Raw genomic sequence first — 21,233 nt, 5'->3', positions numbered from 1 at the left:
GGTTGCTCTAAAGGGCTTTATTCCTTTAACTTAAACTTTGATCTCTGCTAAAATATACATATTTATTCTCCTCTTTCCTGGGAGCTCTTTACACTCTTTCCAGTCATTTAAAGTATAATGAACTGTTTTCGATCTTTTCTGAGGGGCAGGCTTGGGTGGGTGATACAGAAGCACCAGGACTGAGGTTATGCTCCCTGTAGAAGTCAGCAAGCTTGTGCAGAGCAGGTGGCTAATAAATTTGGAGGAGGGCTGACAATGAGAGAATTAGGGCAATCACTGATACAAAAGGCCCCTTGCATATTTTTAAAATCTGTATGATAAAATGATCAGCTTTAGTTTAGTGAAAAAAATCCATTGTAGCATGATGATTAAACATAAGAAGAGCTGATGTTTGAATTTCCTATTTTTCTTCCCACCTAGAACAGTATCATATAGATGGTCTATATAAAGGGAATAAAATTAAGGAAGTAAGAAACTGATAAATGATTGAACCCATTTGTTTCTGTAAGTTACTTCTTGAGAGTAGATAAAAGCACTTTGAACTTGTTCACTTTTTCTCAGGTCGCAGGGGTACTATTTAATAAATTGCTTTTCTCGGGCACTAAGGGCCACCTTTATTCATCTGAAAAGGTTAATGGAGTTGTTCAAAATGTCCAAGTTTTTCCCAGAGAATAATTTATGCACTAAAAGTCCGTTTTATTTGGGAAACGCCTATATAATATTAAAAAAAAAAAGTGAAGTACAAATTAAAAAGAGGTAGATCTGGAAGTTCATAACTAAAGTAATTTTTTCATTTATATGTATTGTTTATATATCCCTGACCATCCCATTTAAAATTTTAATATTCCCATCTTTCCACCCCAGAACTTCCTATCCTTCTTTTTGCTCTATTTTTTTTCCATAGTGCTTATCACAAATATACTGTGTATTTTACTTACAGATTTTCTTTTCTTCTGACTTCCTTACTAGAATGTAGGTTCTAGGCAGACAAAAAGTTTTCAGCAGCCCCCCTCGCTCGATAGTACCAGGCATATGTAAACATTCAATAATATTTAATAAATGAATGCAGGAATAATCTTTCTTGATCAAATTTACTAAGTTGATTGCCATTTTTCCCTTTGAGGAGTGTAGGTTCATTTTCTAGAAGGAAATGCCATGTGATAGTTGAGGGTGGTTTCTAGAGTCATTGTGCATCGAATCTTGACTTTAATTCTGGCTATCTGTTTAACCTTGGACAAGTTAGTTAACATATCTGTGCCTTAGTTTTCTATCCCCAGAGTAAGACAAATAAATTACCTATCTCATGGTTAGATGACAGGTATAAAGTGCTTAAAAAAAAAAACAAAAAACAAAAAACACTGTGCAGAGAAAGGGGAGCCCTCCTACATTGTTGGTGGGAATACAAGCTGGTGCAGCCACTCTGGAAAACAGCATGGAAGTTCCTTAAAAAGTTGAAAATTGGGCGCCTGGGTGGCTCAGTGGTTTAAGCCGCTGCCTTCGGCTCAGGTCATGATCTCAGGGTCCTGGGATCGAGTCCCGCATCGGGCTCTCTGCTCCACGGGGAGCCTGCTTCCTCCTCTCTCTCTGCCTGCCTCTCTGCCTACTTGTGATCTCTGTCTGTCAAATAAATAGATAAAATCTTAAAAAAAAAAAAAGTTGAAAATAGAGGTACCCTATGACCCAGCAATTGCACTACTGGGTATTTACCCTAAAGATACAAACGCAGTGATCCAAAGGGGCACGTGCACCCGAATGTTTATAGCAGCAATGTCCACAATAGCCAAACTATGGAAAGAACCTAGATGTCCAGCAACAGATGAATGGATAAAGAAGAGGTGAGATAAATACACACACACACACACACACACACACACACACACACACACACACACTGGGATACTATGCAGCCATCAAAAGAAATGAAATTTTGCCATTTGCAATGACATGGTTAGAAGTAGACAGTATTATGCTTAGCGAAATAAGTCGATCAGAGAAAGACAATTATCATATGATCTCCTTGATATGAGGAATTTGAAAGGCAGAGTGGGGTATTTGGGGGATAGTGAAGGAAAAAAAATGAAAGAAGATGGGATCAGGAGGGACACAAACCATAAGAGTCTCTTAATCTCACAAAACAAACTGAGGGTTGCTGGGGGGAGGGGGTTATGGAGAGGGTGGTTGGGTTATGGACATTGGGGAAGGTATGCGATATGGTGAGTGCTGTGAAGTGTATAAGCATGACGATTCACAGACCTGTAACCCTGGGGCAAATAATACATTATTTGTTAATAAAATAATAAATTAAAAAAAAAAACAAAAAAAAGTTGTGGTACATGATCAGTCCTTAAAACTTACTAGTATTACCATTAAGCCAATCTGTGAAAAGAATAATATCTTTATGGCCCTCATTGCCTAAGTGATATAGTCATGACAATTACGTAAATCTTAAAAATATTTTGCCTTAATCATCAGAATTGTTTAGTTAAAGGCATATGTGAAGTATATGTTATTAATATAATTTACTCTCTGAAGATTACAGAACATTAATTTTATTTATTTTATAAACTCCAGTTAAACCAAACAGAGTAGTGTGGTAATTACAAGGGTCAAGCTTGGCTTTGAATTTTACCCTATCATTTTCTACATCTGTGACCCTGAACAAGTCAATGAAAAACTTTAGGCTTCAGTTTCCACATCTGTAACATGGGCAAAAAAATAAATCTATGTTGGTAGTTGAATACTAAATATAGCACAATGCCTGGCAAATAACAGATCTTGGTAAAAGGAAGGTCAAAATAAGACATTCAAATATGCAATACTAGAGAACGGTGCTTATGACAGAACCATATCAATTTACATAAAATTGAGAATTGAAAATGAAATTACATTTTTCTGACTCATGTTCGATCTTAAGCAAATAAGTCAGAATTTATATTTTAGAAGAAATTACCATTTTTTTAAAAAGATTTTTATTTATTTATTTGACAGAGCGAGATCACAAGTAGGCAGAGAGGCAGGCAGAGAAAGAGAGGAGGAAGCAGGCTCCCCGCCGAGCAGAGAGCCCGATGCGGGGCTTGATCCCAGGACCCTGGGATCATGACCTGAGCCGAATGCAGAGGCTTTAACCCCCTGAGCCACCCAGGTGCCCGAAGAAATTACCATTTTAAAAAGAAAATTTAATATGAGAAACTTGGACATATTTGACAGAAAATCACTTGGCCCATGATTTCCTTTGAACTGTCACATATAAAACACAGAACATTTTAGTGCCAGTTTAAGAGATGTGAGTGTCTCTTTTTACACTTTATGATTAACACTCCTAAATTCCTTAAAATTCAGTGTTGTGGACATAAGTCTCCTCTCCCTCCTTTATCCCCATTAATTTAAATTTGTGAAGATACAAAGCTAAGAAACTCATGCAAAAACCTTGTGCACACTTTCTCCAATGTTTTTGTTATCTAAGAACTTGTTATGAATGTTTTGGATTATTGGTTGTTAGGCAGTCCTGCATACCATTGTTAGCACTGAAGCTGGGTCACTGGTTGTTGCACTTAGTTATGGTGGAGAAGATGGGAAATAGCTTTGCTCAAACAGAGTTTGCTGGGGCCATGATGGGGCAGCAAATACCACATGTCCCACTAGAATGGACAATGAAAATTGGGTTCTACTCTGTGATGTAATGCTCAACTAAGCTTTTGTAGCCAGACCAGGACTGGAGTACACATGTCTAGAATTATAGCTGCCTAGGAACTAGGGCAGTTGAGCAAACAGGACTTTATGGTTTAGTGAATGTAAAGAGTCTCAAAAACATCCCAAATCCCAGGCAATTCCATTTCAGAAAGAACTTCAGGACTTGTGGCAAGATAACATTTCGAAGCTTGCCTCTGTGAGATGATGTTCAGGGTCTCTGTGTGCAGGGGAAATGATGAGATGGGATGGAGGGTGGGAAGTTTGCATGTTAATAGTTCATCACTTTGCTTTAACTTGCAGGTGGACTATAAAAAGCCTCCCCAAGTCTTGAGAAGTGTTATAGAGATCAAAATATGGACACCTACACAAGAGATGGGGATGTCCTTTAAGAATCTCCTGCTTGATGTACCTTAATGTTAACACACAGATCAGTACAAGCACCATGATAAATATAATGTCATCCAATTGCACAGAGCTGTTACTAGACCATGGACACCTTGGTGTTGAGCAATCTAGCTCCAGAGCATGTGGCTTTGCCAAAGAAGCACAGGCCCTGTCTCTGTCTCTTTATTGGATGTACTTGAGAAAGTATCACTTGCATATCAATATGTGGTGACTCTGAAACCGGTATTTCAGTGTGTTCTGTATGTCCACACTATGCTATGTTCTTTTTTACCCTCCCCCTTTTTAAAAATTTCTTCTCTTATGTTCAATTAGCCAACATATAGTACGTCATTAGTTTTTGATGTAGCGGTCAATGATTCACTGGTCGTGTATAACGCTCAGTGTTCATCCCCACACATGCCCTCCTAACGCCCATCATCAGGTTACCCCGTCCCCTCACTCTCCTCTCTTTTGTAATGCTCAATTTGTTTCCCAGAGTCCAGAGTCTCTCATGGTTTGTCTCCCTCTCTGTTTTCTTTCCATTCAGTTGTCCCTCCCTTTCCTTGTGGTCCTCTGTGCTATTCCTTGTGTTCCACATATGAGTGAAACCATATGATAATTGTCTTTCTCTGCCTGACTTATTTCACTTAGCATAATCTCCTCCAGTTCCATCCATGTCAGTGCAAATGGTGGGTATTCATTCTTTCTGATGGTTGAGGAATATCCCATTGTATATATGAACATCATCTTCTTTATCTGTTCATGTGTTAAAGGGCATCTTGGCTCTTTCCACAGTTTGGCTATTGTGAACATTGCTGTTATGAATGTTGGGGTGCATGTGCTATATTGTTTATGCACTTATAGTTTCTAGTTTTGCAATCATCATCCTGATTTTCAAATGACAAATATAGAGAATGACTAGGGGATGGTTGAATCCATATCTGGTGATATAAAAATCAATGTATATTCTGTTGACTCAAACTTCTTTCTATCTCTATCTTTTTTTCATCAAAAAATATTTATAAAGGGTTTTAATCTTCACAACAGTGCTGCCACCACTATTGGTAAGCTGTTTCAAATAGCATGAGTTTCTCATCCATTTTGGTAAACACAGATGTATCCAGTTTAGTCTGTAGCAATAATTCTCACAGTTTTCATAATGAGAGTCTTTTCTCCATTTTTTTTAAAAAGATTTTATTTATTTATTTGACAGACAGAGATCACGGGAAGCAGGCAGAGAGAGAGGAGGAAGCAGGCTCCCCGCTGAGCAGAGAGCCCAATGCGGGGCTCGATCCCAGGACCCTGGGACCATGACCTGAGCTGAAGGCAGAGGCTTTAACCCACTGAGCCACCCAGGTGCCCCGACTTTTCTCCATTTTTAAAAAAATAATTTTCTTCCTCATAATGCCTGTATTATAAAAATCTAAGCAGATTGCATTCACCACATAAGAATTTGTTTATCCATTTCAGATGAAAATATCTATTAAAAATCTGTTAAATAGGGCGCCTGGGTGGCTCAGTGGGTTAAGCCGCTGCCTTCAGCTCAGGTCATGATCTCAGGGTCCTGGGATCGAGTCCCACATCGGGCTCTCTGCTCAGCGGAGAGCCTGCTTCCCTTCCTCTCTCTCTGCCTGCCTCTCTTGTGATTTCTCTCTGTCAAATAAATAAACAAAAAATCTTTAAAAAAAAAAATCTGTTAAATAATAGGATGCCTGGATGGCTCAGTTGGTTAAAGGTCAGACTCTTGATTTTGGCTCAGGTCATGATCTCAGGGTTATGAGATCAAGTCCTGTGTTGGGCTCTGTGCTGGGCATGAAGCCTTCTTAAGATTCTCTCCCAGTCTCTATCTCTAGTCTCTCTCTGCCCCTCCTCCTGCTTGTACTCTTTCTCTCTCTCTCAAAAAAAAAAAAAAAAAAAAAAAAAAGCAAAAATATCTATTAATTCATAAACTTAAGGAAAAATAACTGATGACTGATGATAAATAACAACCAAAATAATGCTGAATTTATTTAATAAGAGATAATATTTAGGTAGTGTGAACAGCTATCGTTACTAGAAAGACCTGGAGTTGAAATCTGGTTTCTCCACGTGTTTTCCATGCTACTTAAATTTCCTGAGACTTATTTGTCTCTCTCTATATATGGAATAATAAGTGCAATCTCATCCAGTTATTATAAGGAGACAATAGGCAAATGATCTGGCTCACAGTGTCTTCTTCATGTATAGTGTTCACATGGTAAATGTTATTTTTCTTCTATGAAAGAATATAAAAGCTAGAAAGTGTTTCAGAATAAAAATCACTCATCAATGAAAATTCTTGACTCTGTGAATCCCAAGGGATAGATCCACACTACTCTATCTAATCTAGAAATGTCTATTTTTCTAATTAGAAGACAACAGTATGAGTCTAGAGTCTCTAAAGCCTTGAGGGAATCAATGGGAGCTATCATGAAAAGGCATATGTATACTACATGAGAAGGGTAGGGTATATACTAAGTTTGTGTGGGATGGGATATACTGCTCAAAACAAGCTGCTCTCTTCCCTACTAGTATTCCAAAGCCTCCAAAAGAGCAAGGATTTCTTGTCTATTTGAAGTGCCTTGAGGAACTAGACAATGATGTTATAGATATGGCCAAGAGAACCCAGGATCTGGGTCAGCCATTTGTGTGAACTTTTAGTTTACTGAATGTCCTAGGGAATTAGAAGTAACCAGACATATGGCTGTTCTCCCAAAAGTCATGAGGCTGGTACCTGAATAGCCTGTTATAATGCTGAAGGAAGGAAGCTCCTGTTGAATAAATATTTTTTCAGTCTATTTTTGAGAGTAAACTCTTGCCTTCCTTTCCCACATCCTTACCAAAGTGACTTTGTTCACCATAAACTTGTTATGCTAAAATGATGGTTCAAAAGCAAAATGTATTTCCTTCCTTTTGTTAAAAACTTGATTAATCATCTAAGGGCAGATCTTTAAGGGAAGCTAAAATACCATCCCCCTCAAGCCCAAGCTTTTAAAATGCACTAAATTATTTGAGTAAACCATTTATAATTTTATTTTCTTTTTGCTTTTTCCACACAGACCAAAACCACCAACCCAAATGATTTTTTTTTTCAGTGCACAAATTGCACTGAGATTAAGTTGGGTGCTTTTGGAAGATATTTTAACTTTATCTGGCCAAAAAAAGGGCATGTGGGGGGAAAAAAAAACACCAGACTGACTGGTGTTTAATTATCAAAGCCAGTTTATATTTATTTGTTCAACACAAAATGACAATTTAAAAATCACTTTCCATTACTTTCTCCTAAGAATTCAAGGTGCTCATTTATCTGTATAATCAGTCTTATTTACCCACCAATGATGAGTCATTGATGGAAGGATGATGTCAGTTCATACATAGTATTTTTCTATTCTTCCTTTTACTTTAGCCCTGTGTTTCTGAAAAAGAAAAACAAAAACAAAAAACAAAAACAAAGAACAAATGATAGACACAACACTGATTTTGAGAAGCAGCACTAGTCTAGAATTCCTTTGTTGAGGGGAAATTTTTCCTGACATTGTTTAGCTATTAATAGTATAGAGAATTCTTTGAGAAACAAGTGTTGGGTGTTAAATCCCTCTTAATTATATTGGTATTTTAAAGTGTAAAATTGTCTCTACATTGGTGAGTTTCTCTAGATATGTTGTTCTAATCTGTTAAATATTTGGTTTGAGTTCTTCTTGTTTATAATACATTTTCTTTTGCAAGCTTTATGACTTATATCTTAGTTCTTCCACTAGAAAAGTCTGGATTTGTCACTTTTAGCAAACTGACACCAAAGGATGGAAGCAATTTACAAATATTGTTACCAAAATATCTGCCTCGTTTCTGATAATTATTTCCCATAATCCTCAGATTTTAAATGAGCTTTGCCTGCATGGAGATAGCCTGCCAGTCTCCTATCCAACAGTGAGTTCAGATCAGCCTCAGTCTTTCCAGCAAGAAGGAGTGAAGGCTGGTGATGTACACATGATAGGAACTCTTTTCTAGGTTTTGCAATGGAACGAGTATGGTTGCTGTTGCTTCTAACAATTGGAGTGCTTCTGGGGTCTGCTCAGTTTAATGGCTACAACTGTGATGCCAACCTCCACAGTAGATTTCCTGGTAAGTCTGAACCTAATCCTTTCTCTAATTGCATCTGCAAAGAGTGATTATGTTTGAAGAGTAAGGCTCTTAAATACATATGGAAAATGGAGGGAAGTGATATCCATCTACATTAAGTGGTTATTAACAAGTGGCAAATGACAAAAGACATTTTTCAGGAGTTGTAATTTATATCCAGATTAATATATAAAGTGTTCATCATAGTTAATATTATTATAATGGCTGCTCACAAATGTGAAAAATATCGGTTATTGGGTGATAGAATTGGGAGAGGCTAATTTCATCAAAACTTGCCTAATTAATGCCCTTTTTTCCCCTCATAAGTTAATTCAGACATTCAAAACAGCCCCTGTATGCTAACAGTTTTACTTAGGAATAATACTTAAGAAAATGATTGTGAAATATTGTGCATTACTCAAAAATATTATTTCAATGATGTATTGGTCATTTCCAAAGCACACAGACCAACTTGAGGATACATGGCCTAGCAACCATCAATGTTGTGGACAGACAGGAGATTTTGACCAGATTGATGGACATGTCCTACAGGTTTCTACAGTCTGTACTCAGTGAGAAGTAATTCAGTGTTTCATTTAACTATTCATCATTTTATGTCAGCTAAAGTTAGAGATTCACAGATAAACATCTACAAAATAAAGATTAGATAGTCGGGAATCACTTTTCCAAGTTTGCCATGCAGACTGAAATACTTCCAGTCATGTTTTACATTTTCCAAACCTGCCAGTACTCCTGTGTTTGGAGCATGCCAGAGCAACAACAGACTTGTATAGAGTAATCACTAGGTAGTTATGTTGTTGATGTGGGACTTGTAATTCACCTGAAGTGAGGTAATCTTTATCTCCAGAATAAAGATCCAAGTGTGTAGGAATGCATTCAAGAACCCAAGTGCTTGGCAGGTTAAGTACGACCTGGAGGTCAGGATGGGGAATGTCTAAAGGTAAGTCTAGCAAGGTGTTCTAAGGCAAGGATATTAGTGATTTTGAGTATCACAAAGGAGGGCTTTTAAAAATATATTTTTTGTTATGGAAAATTCAAATATATACAGAAGTAGAGAGGAGTAAAACAAGCATTTGTACTGATCACCCAACTTCATCAATTATCAACACATAAATTTTGCTTCATCTCTCTCTTCTTACCAACCCTCTCTCTGGAATAATTTAAAGTAAATTCATTATTCATATTTCAGAATGTGTATCTGATGGAAAAGAACTTAAAATCTTTATACTTCATGTATTTGTCTAATAAAGTTAATGATAATTCCTTAATATATCATCTAATACTCAGCTAAGTTGATTCTAATACATCCCCATGGTCCATTTATTGACATGTGTCTTTAGTCTATTTTACCTTATATTAGTTTTCTGTCCCTTGCTTTTCCAAAATGTTAAGTAATGTGGTCATTTGTTTTGTGCAATTGTGGCTTGAATCTGGCTGATGTAGGTAGCTCTGACGTGTCATTTTACATGCTCCTCTTTTCCCATACACCCTATAAACTAATTAGGGCTAGAAGTTTGAGTAAATTCAAGTTTGGTTATTTTACCAAGAAGACTTTGTGAGTTATTCATGTGAAGTATTTTGTCTTTGATCTATAGGCAATGAAGACCCATTGTGTCCTTCTAAATATATTCTTTTAAGGATCTGACCTGGTCACATTTTGTTTTAGAAAGCCAACTTTTGGGAAAAGTGAAAGAATCAAGTTAGAAGAATCTAGAGGCAGAGAGAAATGTCATGAAGGCAGAATGAGACAACTTTTAGAGATATGTTGGTGGTGGAATCCACAGAGCTTGAGAACTGGTTCAGTTGGGGAGGTTAAAGAGAAGATGATCATGTCGTAGATGATGTTTTGAATTCAGATAACTGGGTGGTGATATTGCCAACTAACACCAAAAGTATAGGACACTTGCATGTTTTAGAAAGAAAGTTTGGGTTTGAAAATAATGAGTTTGAGGAGTTTCTAGAATTTCTAATGGCAGCTTCTATCCAAAAGTAGGAAAAAATGGACCTGGGACTAAGGAGAGAGGTTGAAACCAAAGATAGCTATGTAGGAGCTGAATCCTGTATAGTAAGTAATGAGTGGGGAACAGGAAAATAAAAAGTAAGAAAATAGACTATTTTCTATTTCTAAATAGACTATTTCTAAGGAGAGAGGTTGAAACCAAAGATAGCTATGTAGGAGCTGAATCCTGTATAGTAAGTAATGAGAGGGGAACAGGAAAATAAAAGGTAAGAAAATAGACTATTCTTTTAGATAACATTGGTGATGAAGGAAAGAGGAGTAACCTGAGCCAGCAACTAAAATATGAAGAGAGGATTTGGGGATTAGAGAACTTGAGGCCATTTTGTATACATGAGTGAAGGGAAAGTATTCAAGATTGGGCATAGCAATAGAGAAAGAATTGATGTGATGAGGAAAGAAAATATGGAAGAGAGCAAAGTTACAGGTGGAGGAGTTAACCTTGGGAAATTGGTAACTCTTTCTCTGATTCAGGAGAGAGGGAGAAATAAAAGACACAGAGAAGTTGAGGGGTGCTCATTGTGACATGGGAGGCAGAGGCAGAGACCTTCTGGAGAGTGAGGGTCCAGAGGCATGGTTGGAGCCAGAGAAGCTAGTCAAGCTCTCCCCTATTATGCGCAGAAAAGAAGGCCAAATGTAAAAAGATTGCTCAGCAGAGAGGATCTACCTGATCTTGTACTTAATACTTGTAAAGGTAAATAAAACATGTAAATGAGCCAGGAAGAAGCTAAGACAGGATAAGGAAGTATTTTTCATATAGGAAATTTAAAAATTATGTTAAAACACTCATTTATAATGGTGCCCACCAACCACCTGCATTAAAATCACCTGGGATAGTTGTTAAAAGTGTTTTACCCCAAATCTATTTACTTCACTGTTTTACCTCAAAAATGTAGTGTCCAAATCTCTGATAGTGGTGTATTTTAAATCCTGAGGATGAGTCTAGTGCACATTTATGGTTGGGAAAAACTGACACAGTGTATACTATTATTTTCTTTAGCTCATTATTCCAATTAAAAACATAGTCATGTTTTTAAAACACAGTCATGTTTTAAAAACATGACTATGTTTTTAATTGGAATTGGGGAATAAAATTAAAGGCAAAACCTTCCTGCCATCCAAAAATGCTCTCTGTGAGGATAGTAGAGACGAAAACACTTATCATCGAATAAGCATTAAGCCAGAATGTGAGGCTTATCATAAACAATCCATCAGGAGAGTGCAAAGACAGAAAGAAATCTTACCCTTTTATGTAGCCAAGCAGATGCAACACATTACATATGTTTTCAAGATAAACAATAACTAGTCCTCCAATAAGAGGACTTGACAGCACCATTTGTCACATATAGTTCATTCTAAATATACCTGGTAATTGGGATGACCATCTGTGTTAGCATATTGGCTTTATCTAGAGGAAAAATAAACTCCTATCTTTACAAAAGGAAGTCCTTTTGTAATTTGGAGCTGTGCTCTCTTGAAGGGAGGCTCCCACCCACCCACCTACAGGAACTGTGACCTAAGGGGGCTATTTTTCTTGATGTTTACATTTCCAAGAGATGGTTCCCTGATCCTTGAGAAACACCTGGGTCATAAAGCTGATAGCAGGCCTATCTAGTCTTCAGAGGATTTATATACTTAGAATTACAAGTTTTCTAAGTACAAGTATTTAGAATTACAAGTTTTCTGATGTAAATGATTTAAGAATAGGGAGGGAGAAGTTTCTTCCTTTATTTTAAACAAGGAGAAGTAAACCTTTTTTTTTTTTTTTTAAAGATTTTATTTAGTTATTTGACAGACAGATCACAAGTAGGCAGAGAGGCAGGCAGAGAGAGAGGAGGAAGAAGGCTCCCTGCTGAGCAGAGCCTGATGTGGGACTCTGTCCCAGGACCCTGAGATCATGACCTGAGCCAAAGGCAGAGGCTTAACCCACTGAGCCACCCAGGCACCCCCAAACCTCTTAGTTTGTATTTGTCCTTATACATGTTAAAACTTCTAGTACTGTTCAGCTTAGAGAACAAATATCCAGACTTTCCAAATGTACATGCATGTGCACGCACTCACATGTGTACATGCACACACATATTACTGCAATGAAAAATCTATATTAAAAAAAGTCTAAGATCCAGATAACTCAGAAGTCCCAGGAGAGGCTTTATATGGGTATTTTCAAGTAAGCCTATTTTTGCAGGTCGTTTGCAGAAGACTAGAATGAGCAAATAAAGCATAAAGGTTAATTGCTCACTCCCCTCTTGACTTGTGGCTTCTCTTTCACATCAGGATCACCCTTCATGTCATCAGGAGTTCCACAAGCTGCTTAGATACTAAGAAATGGGATAGAATGAGAATGAGTCTGGCAAAGGAGAGGGACTATCTAAATGCAAAGTAATGTTAATAATGATGAAAGTAATCATCTTACCCTATCTGACCTTTGCTGTTTCATGACATTAGAACTATTTTCTTTAATTTCCATGGCATTTATCCTTGGGCCAAGGGAACTGCCATGGTTTAACTCATTTTAAATTTAAAGGGACCCCATTTAATTTTAAAGGTAGTTAACTCTTGGCTATCCAAGCTGATAGCAGGAGACAGACTTACACCCCACTGACATTATGGTAACACTCTTCCCAGAATAAAATTCAAACCACAGTTGACTTGTAGAGTACAACAGAATTATTTGGCCCAAATTAGATATATGAATAAATGCATTTGGCCTCTGTGACCGACAAATACCTTTCTGGAACTACCCCACTTTTTGGAAGGTGGTAGCATATAAGGGTTAACCTCTAAGAAGTCTTTAACGATAAAGGCACCATCGAGGAAAGATGAGGCTTATAGCACCAGAAACTGTGGCTTGGTGCTCTCTTATAGTGAACTAACCACTCATGGGAAACTGAATATGTCAGTGTTACACAACTTGTCATTTTGATTTCTACTTAAAACAACACTAATAAGGAAGAAAACAATGGGTCCCATATATTGAGTGAAATGCACATTACTAATTCTTTCTTGTAGTCCTACGACAACCCTATAAAATCTTTTAACATCATTTTACAATGGGGAAATTGAGGATTAGCATCTGTTTAATGTTGCAAAGCTAGAAATTGACAGAGATATAAAACTAAGACCCTTTCCATCAAACCATGATGCCTTATAGTGACTACTAAGTTTAAAAGAATCAAAGTGGGAATTATCACATTAAACAATCTGAAAAATCACACAGTAGGGAAAATTGTTTAGCCTTTTAAGTACTTGCTAGACTAAGAAAATCTTTTTTTCCAGTGATATTTATTAATATTCCAGTAAAGATAAGTGTTCCACAAGAGATAAAATTAAGAATCACCAATTTAATTGAATTTATGAGTGGGTTAAGCAAAATGAATTCTCTAATCTTGTGTTAGGTTCTGCTTGACCATTGCATTATCCTGTGCCCAAAGTAAAAGTGGTTAATGGAATAATTATTCAAGGGAATATATTTTGGACTTTCTGTCATAAGAAAGGCCTACTCTTCTGCCTTCCCATGTAGTAGTGGTGTTTTGGTCTCCAAGCTGTCCAGAGGATGCCTGCCTTCTGCATTGCACCTGTGACTGCCATTACTAGAACAGATGAAGCAGAAGAACTGATCCAGGCAGCGATTACTGATCACTTCCTGATTAATCTATGTGATAAAATGCAGTGGCAGGAAGAATAATTAGTCACAGGTTCAGTGGCTTAGTAATTCAGAGTCCATACCCTTCTTTATTTCAATAAAGAATTTTTTTTTAAGAATTTCTTTATTGCATAAATTTTTCAATTTCTCAGCTTGTGCAAGTAAAATCCATATGCTTTTTCCTGCCTGAAAGAGATGACCAATCTCTTCTGGTTCCAAAGAATGTGGAGCAGATAGTAATGAATGTAAGTCTGCAAAATTTGCCTCAGACTGCATATGAATTTCCTGCAGCACTAGAAACAACAGCTTGTATTTGCTAATGAGAAACAGATGTGAAAAACCAAGGTGGCAAGAAACCTGTTCCATGTAGAAAGGAAACTCGAATTCCTAATCTACCTTAAATTCTCCATCAGCTGCTGGTGTTTTGTGTGGATGAAATATCACTACCTCTTTGGGACTTCTTGCTCATTTAGCACAAAAATCTCAATATTGTATAAAATCTTGTTGAGAAGAAAATCAACTTAAAAAATGAGTTAAAACAATGAACATAGCATCTGTTCTCTAAGCAGTTTTTAGTTTATATAGTGCCAAATATTTCTTCTCTCATTTTACAGAGATAGAAATGGAAATGATATACAAATTACTCATAATCTGTTAAAATGGCACAAATTAGTTTTGGAATGCCTATTGGAGTTCAGGAAGTAAATTTTTTCCAGGTGAGATTTCTATGGCACTACAAAGCAGTGTACTCTTCAGTAGAGTAAAGGCTCCTCCTGTTACATGTAATAGGTTTTGGTTCACACAATCAGTTTCAACCCAATGCTACTCCGAAGGGCATGTAATCCAACCCGCGAACAGAGGTGGAGTCATATTCACAGGGTCAGCTGCATCTGCATCAGACCTGCACAGAGCCTCCGCCTGCTCACAACAGATAGCCACCCCCATCCCATGTCTCCTTCGGTTTGGGGAGAGGCCCAGAACATACTTGTCATTTGAGGTGCTCCACCGGTTATTAAACTGATGTGGTTTTTGCGATGGGGGGGGTGGGGGAAGAAGACCGATCCTATTCCCAGCTTTGTTTCACACACCGCTTACCTGAGCACTAAGATACATTTTTTTTGGGACTCAGGCTCACAAAGTTTTTTATGAGCCCTCTTTCACTGAGATTCAAAACCAGTTAGTTTCTCAGGCACAGAAAGGAGTCAGGATTCATCTCCTTCATGCTTCCTCCTCCCCTTCTCTCTCCCTCTTCCCCCTCTTCCTTCCTCTCATCCTTTTTCATCCAAACGTTTTCTTGTCAGCATGGAAATCATACAAATAGGCATTTGGTGGGTGTGCTTAATCCTACCAGATAGAATCCACCCTAAGGGTTAGCTTCTGCCCCAAGTGTATAGGTGTGACTAAGCAGTTCAAGTGACTAAGAGACTTGCAATATTGGCATCACCTAGGGGCTTGTGAGAAACACACAAATCAGCCCACCCCCCACCAAGATCTCCTGAATCAGAATCTGCGCTTTAATAAGATTCTCTGATAATACGTATGCACAGTAAAGCATAAGAAATGTTGGTTTGAGGGGCACCTGGGTGGCTCAGTGGGTTAAGCCTCTGCCTTCAGCTCAGTTCATGATCTCGGGTCCTGGGATTGAGCCCTGCAAAGGGCTCTCTGCTTAGCAGGGATCCTGCTTCCCTCCCTCTCTCTCTCTGCCTGCCTCTCTGCCTACTTGTGATCTTGCTGTCTCTGTCAAATAACTAAATAAAATCTTAAAAAAAAAAAAAGTGTAGGTTTGAGAATGGTGCTCATGATGCCTTGCTAATTTGTGTTACTACATAACAACCCCGTGTATGTCAAGCCCAGGTGGCTGTCATGCACTTGCTCACTATTGGTGACAACAGGAATCAGCAAATCTATCACTGTTAAGGGAAAATAATTAAAAAAAATCATTATTAGTAATAAAGCAAGATAATTAGCTACCAAGACTAATGCATTTTAAAAGGTTAAATACCTAAACAAAAATAGAAAAAAATCTATTAATTTCATATTCTTTAATGCGTTGAATTTTCTCAATTGGAAGTCAGAAAATATGTGACATTAAAGATATTGATGTCTGACTAAAACTCTGAAAACAGTAATCATCTCAGGCACTTGGCAGAGTACAGATAGGAAATATGAGTTCTGGATGAACAGTCAAGATGACACTATATTAATTGCACACATATTTTCTTTGTGAATCTTGGAACTTATTATTAACCATTAGAAATCATGTATGCTGTTTGTAAAGGAATTGAACTAAGCATGTTTTTTTTTTAAAGATTTTATTTATTTATTTGATAGAGATCATAGGCAGAAGCAGTCAGAGAGAGAGGGGGGGAAGCAGGTTCCCTGCCCAGCAGAGTGCCCCATGCAGGGTTTGATCCCAGGATCCTGGGGTCATGACCTGAGGCAAAGGCAGAGGTTTAACCCACGGAGCCACCCTGGTGCCCCAAACTAAGCATGTTTTAATAGACATTTGATGCATATTTGTTAGGTACCTGGGGAAATCCAGAGCTTTCAATGAGATCATAATCTACTGGGAAAGCAAATATCCACTCCCAGACATAATATAAGCAGGTCAGTAGCCTCACAGTTAAAGGGATGCAAGATAGAGTCCTTCCCCTGGGAAATGAGGGAAAGTCTCATTAAATGGACAACTTAGATATTATTTTTCTGTTCTCAGCTCATTTCCCTTCTTACCTCAATGCCATCATGAGTATTTCACCTATAATTATTGTTTATTAGTGATACATTGAGTATTTGGTGATTCTCAAATTTATGTTTTCTATTCTTTGCTATTCTCCAAATATTAGAATTATATTTCTGACCACCTGTTGAACATGTCTCCTTTTTTTCTTTCCTGTGTGTTCCTATCTCAGGGAATGACCTAGTCACCCACTAAAGCCAGAAATCTGAATATCAGTTTGACATCTCTCTCTCTCTTCATGCCATCATCTAATCAATTTCTCATAAGTTTAGCCCATTAGAATGATTTCATTTCTATGGATGGTTGAATGGATGCAATCTCCACACCAACATGGGACTCAAAGTCATGATCCCAAGATCAAGAGTCACATGCTCCTCTAACTGAGCAGCCAGGTGCCCAGGAATGGTTTATTTCTTCTCAACAATCCCTTCCCAACAGCTCTCTCTTACAGAAGCATGGTTGTATACAACATGTATGTGAGCCTCTATCATGTCTTTATCAGGTTGCTCTGTAATTGCCTAATTTTTCCACCTCCTCTAATCAAACATGAACATCTTGCAGTAAAGGAGTGTTCTTAATGCCTTTATCTTCAGAGTCTAGCAAAGAGACTTAATATGGATACAATAAGTAGTTTTAAAAAATTCGTTTTTGACATGAAGTAGCATATAGTTTAGATCTTGAAAATAAATAGGAACAATAGGTTCTAGCTTGTATAAAACTGATAGAATGATTTTATCTTAAAGATTTTTATTTATTTACTTATTTCAGACACAGAGAGAGAGAGAGAGAGAGCATGAACAGGGAGAGGGGCAGAGGGAGAAGCAGACGCCCAGCTGAGCAGCAAATCCAACATGGGGCTTGATTCCAGGACTCTGGGATAATGACCTAAGCCAAAGGCAGATGCTTAACAGACTGTGCCACACTGGTGTGCCACTGATTTTGTCTTAAACTCCTGTGCACTTCGCCTTTTTTTTTTTTTTTTTTTTATAATGCACTGACTCCAGAGTTACTGATTTTCATGCAAAGATTTTTCTGTTTTCAGACAGTGGAAGAATATTTTTGAGACACTGCTCTGTAGGGCTGAGTACTAGCCCACAGTTCAACATTTTAGGGGTGTTACCATGTTTGTATCAGAATATGTGTATGCAGATTATTTGAATAATGTATTGCTCTGTGCTCTTATTATGCTCAGTAATAATTAGAGAATGTTAGAATAAATATGCTGATGTTAATGAAAGTAAATGTAGATCTCAAACTTAACAGTATTGAGATGAGATGAAGATCAGTCAGTCTATCAAAAGCTGGGGATCTTTAGTCTCACCTGGATGCCATTGGATTTAAGCTAGTTGAGTGTGGAATTGTTGAGGAAAAAGAAGAAAGTTAGATATACTTGTTAGATATATGAATGATATGTTGCAAATATATTGTCAGTAATTGTGTCTAAAGGGAAATTATAGTTAGGTTTTCTAGGAGTTGAACTTTATTGGGAATGAAGAAACAGAATGAGATTTTTATTCATATATATAGAATTAGATTCATCCCTTCTTTATTCCCATTTATATGGTAATAATACTCTATGAACTCTAAGTTTGGACACTTTTTTTCTCTATGTGGTGAGATAGATGGTTGATAGTGTGACAGGATATTTAAAATTTGCATAATTTAAGAAAGTTGAGGTAAACTCATGGCCTGATTGATTGGAGAGGGAAGTAAAGAGCATTTATTTATTTTTACCTGAATTTGATTTTTAATACTGTATTTTTTTTTATTCTTATGAAAAACTTTAGCCTGGTTAAAATATCAGAGGTGGGGACCAGAGTGGTGCATTTGGTTGGGCATCTGACTCATGGTTTTGGCTGCAGTCATGACCTTGGGGTTGTGAGACTGAGTCCCACATTAGACTCAGTCCTCAGTGTAGAGGCTGCTTGGGACTCTCTCCCCCTTTTCCTGTGTCTCTCCCCACTGTTCTCTCTCTCTCTCTTAAATAAGTAAACAACTCTTTAAAATATCAGGGGCAAAATAGCTATTTTGTTAGTATAATTCCATATAAACTCTGTAAGCTGATCTATCGTAAACATGCTTAGTATCTTTAAATACAAAACACTAGAAGTAAAAAAATCTAAAGGTATTTATTCCTTGATCTTGTTTATTTTATTTTATTTTTTAATTTTTATTTATTTTTTTGACAGAGAGAGAAATCACAAGTAGGCAGAGAGGCAGGCAGAGAGAGAGGAGTAAGCAGGCTCCCTGCAGGGCAGAGAGCCCGATGTGGGGCTCGATCCCAGGACCCTGAGATCATGACCTGAGCCGAAGGCAGTGGCTTAATCCACTGAGCCACCCAGGCGCCCCTGATCTTGTTTTTAACTTGGACTCATTGAGTTGTTTAATACTCAAGTGTTGTTCAAAAGAATATAGCAATTCTGGCCAGAGATTGGACAATAAAAACGTTGAAGAAATTTAGTTGTTGAGAGCAACTGTTACTCACTAACTCTGAAAGAAAACTTCTCTTATTTTGGCAGAAATTGCCCTTTGGCAACTTAAAGTATCTTTTCTCCCACCTCAAATCCTCACAAATGGAAAAGTTGTGCTGAATGGATGTCTTTAGTATCTACAACTAGGGAAAAATGTGTTTCTCAGAAGGGATGGTGAAAAGTCTTTAGAAAACTAGGTTAGGATGGATTTGAACAGATCTCTTTTCTTCTACTGCAAAAAGCATTTAGCTTGTTATCGTATCTCCTAGTGGGATCAGCTTGTAGCAAATTCAGTTCCATTTCAGGAGTTACAAGTCTTCAGTTAAACGCAGAAAACTGAAGAGAGCTCTGCATCTGGACAGAGTAATCTTTGCCATTTATTAAGCTATTCTAAGTATCCACTAATTCCTCTCAAACAAAGGTGAAAAAGCTGAAGTCTTAGTTCATTTAAATTAAGGGGAATTATATTTCTCCTTTGTAACATATTTAATGATATGTATTCACTTCGATGTATTTGTGATACTCCAAGTAATGCAGTGATACAATTCTCTATTCCACTGAACAGAAAGAGAATTCTTAGTAAACTTACTGGTAGTTAAGAATTTGATCTGACATTGAGGAAGACATTTTGTTACCTTACAGAGACCATTTTTTATGAAGCAGCTTCTTGTGGTTTTGCCAGTGTGTTTGCCACTTGGCCTCCTTTTCTGCCATTTCCTTCTCTGTATTTTAAAATCTTCTGAAAACAGAACCGTCCAGTTCTCTATCAAGCCTGGACATATTTCACACTTGTGTCGTTATTCACACTCCCCTTTGTGTTATAAAATTTCTACTCCTTTAAATCTCCAATTTACTGATGCTTCAAAACTCAGGTCATGGACATCTTCTCCAAGAGACTGTTCCTAACTAGCTCATCTGGGTAAGGTTCATTCTTGGTACCACCCCAAAGCTCTCTGACTAATCTTTCTGTCAAACTGGGCCACATAAATCTCCTTTTACGGATGTTCTGGAGAACAAGTACCACTACTTTGTAAATCCTCTTTGCAGTCTAGTGTTCCAATATTTCATGCAGTTAGTTACTTAATTAAATTTTCACATCAATGAATAGTATAGCTTCCTGCTTTCTGGGACTTTCAGTTTATATAGAAGACAACTAGACATATACATATATGATTCTAGGGCAATATGACAGCATAATGCAGTGGCATAATTTAGATTTGGGATCAGGAAAGTCTTTGCGGGGAAGGGCAAGAAATTTGAGACCTGAAGACTGAATAGGAGTTAAGCAGACAAAGACTTGGGGGGAGGAGGAACATCCTAAACAGAGAAAAGAGCACTGATCAAAGGCCTCGTACAAATCTGTATTAGGCTTTTCAAAGTACTCACAGCATTTGAGGAATAATTTATATAAAATAATGTTACATATTTGTAGTGATTTTAAGGGTACAGCTTGCAATTTTGACAGGTGTATACAGTCGTGTAACTACTACTCAGATCAAGATAAAGAACATTTTTATCATCCCACAAATTTTCCTTGCTTTCCCTATTCCAGACAATTCCACCCTTGGAGGTAACAGCTATTCTGCTTTTTATCACTCAGTGTGATGCTTTCAAAGAGATAGCTAAAGAAAGTAGAGTGAAACAAAGGTAGGGAGCAAGGGGAATGGTAGAGTGATGTGAATGCAGAGGTAAGATGATGGCAGATCATGGAGCGTCTTGAGGACCTGCTTCAAGATTTGGAATTCTGGCACAAGAGAAATGGATAGGTTGAAGACCTGAGCAGAGGTGAAATGATTGCATTCATGTATTAATAGCTATACTAATTAGAGAAGGTTAAGTGTGGAAATAAAAGAATCAAGTAGGAAGCTAACGTAATACTCTAGGGTAAGAGATAATGGTGGCATGAGCCAGTGAATAGCATGTAGATAGAGAATAATCAATAGATATAAGATCTTATTTGGAGTTTGTAGACCCTCAAACATTTATTAAAATGAACTCTATTATTTTAGTAAAAAACATCATTAAAAGTTATGATTGCATTTAAACAGCTAATGTTGCTGAAAGCTAATAGAGATTTTCCCAATTTTAAGTAGTTTGTATTATTTCCTATATACTTCATAATGAATTATA

General features: G+C 37.3%; 1 protein-coding gene across 1 annotated transcript in view; it reads left to right on the top strand.

Moving 5' to 3' along the window:
* Positions 1 to 3,891: 3,891 nt before the first annotated feature.
* ZPLD1 (zona pellucida like domain containing 1) overlaps positions 3,892 to 21,233 on the top strand; it is a 50,092-nt gene continuing 32,750 nt past the window's right edge. The window contains exons 1-2 of the mRNA XM_046003808.1: positions 3,892 to 3,929; positions 8,099 to 8,214. Of these exons, the coding sequence (XP_045859764.1) occupies positions 3,892 to 3,929; positions 8,099 to 8,214 (154 nt within the window). The remainder of the gene's footprint in view (positions 3,930 to 8,098; positions 8,215 to 21,233) is intronic.

Source organism: Meles meles, chromosome 4, assembly GCF_922984935.1.
Source record: "Meles meles chromosome 4, mMelMel3.1 paternal haplotype, whole genome shotgun sequence".
Classification (NCBI taxonomy): Eukaryota; Metazoa; Chordata; class Mammalia; order Carnivora; family Mustelidae; genus Meles; species Meles meles.
The sequence above is the reverse complement of the archived record's forward strand: the minus strand, read 5'-3'. Positions and strand labels throughout refer to the sequence as shown.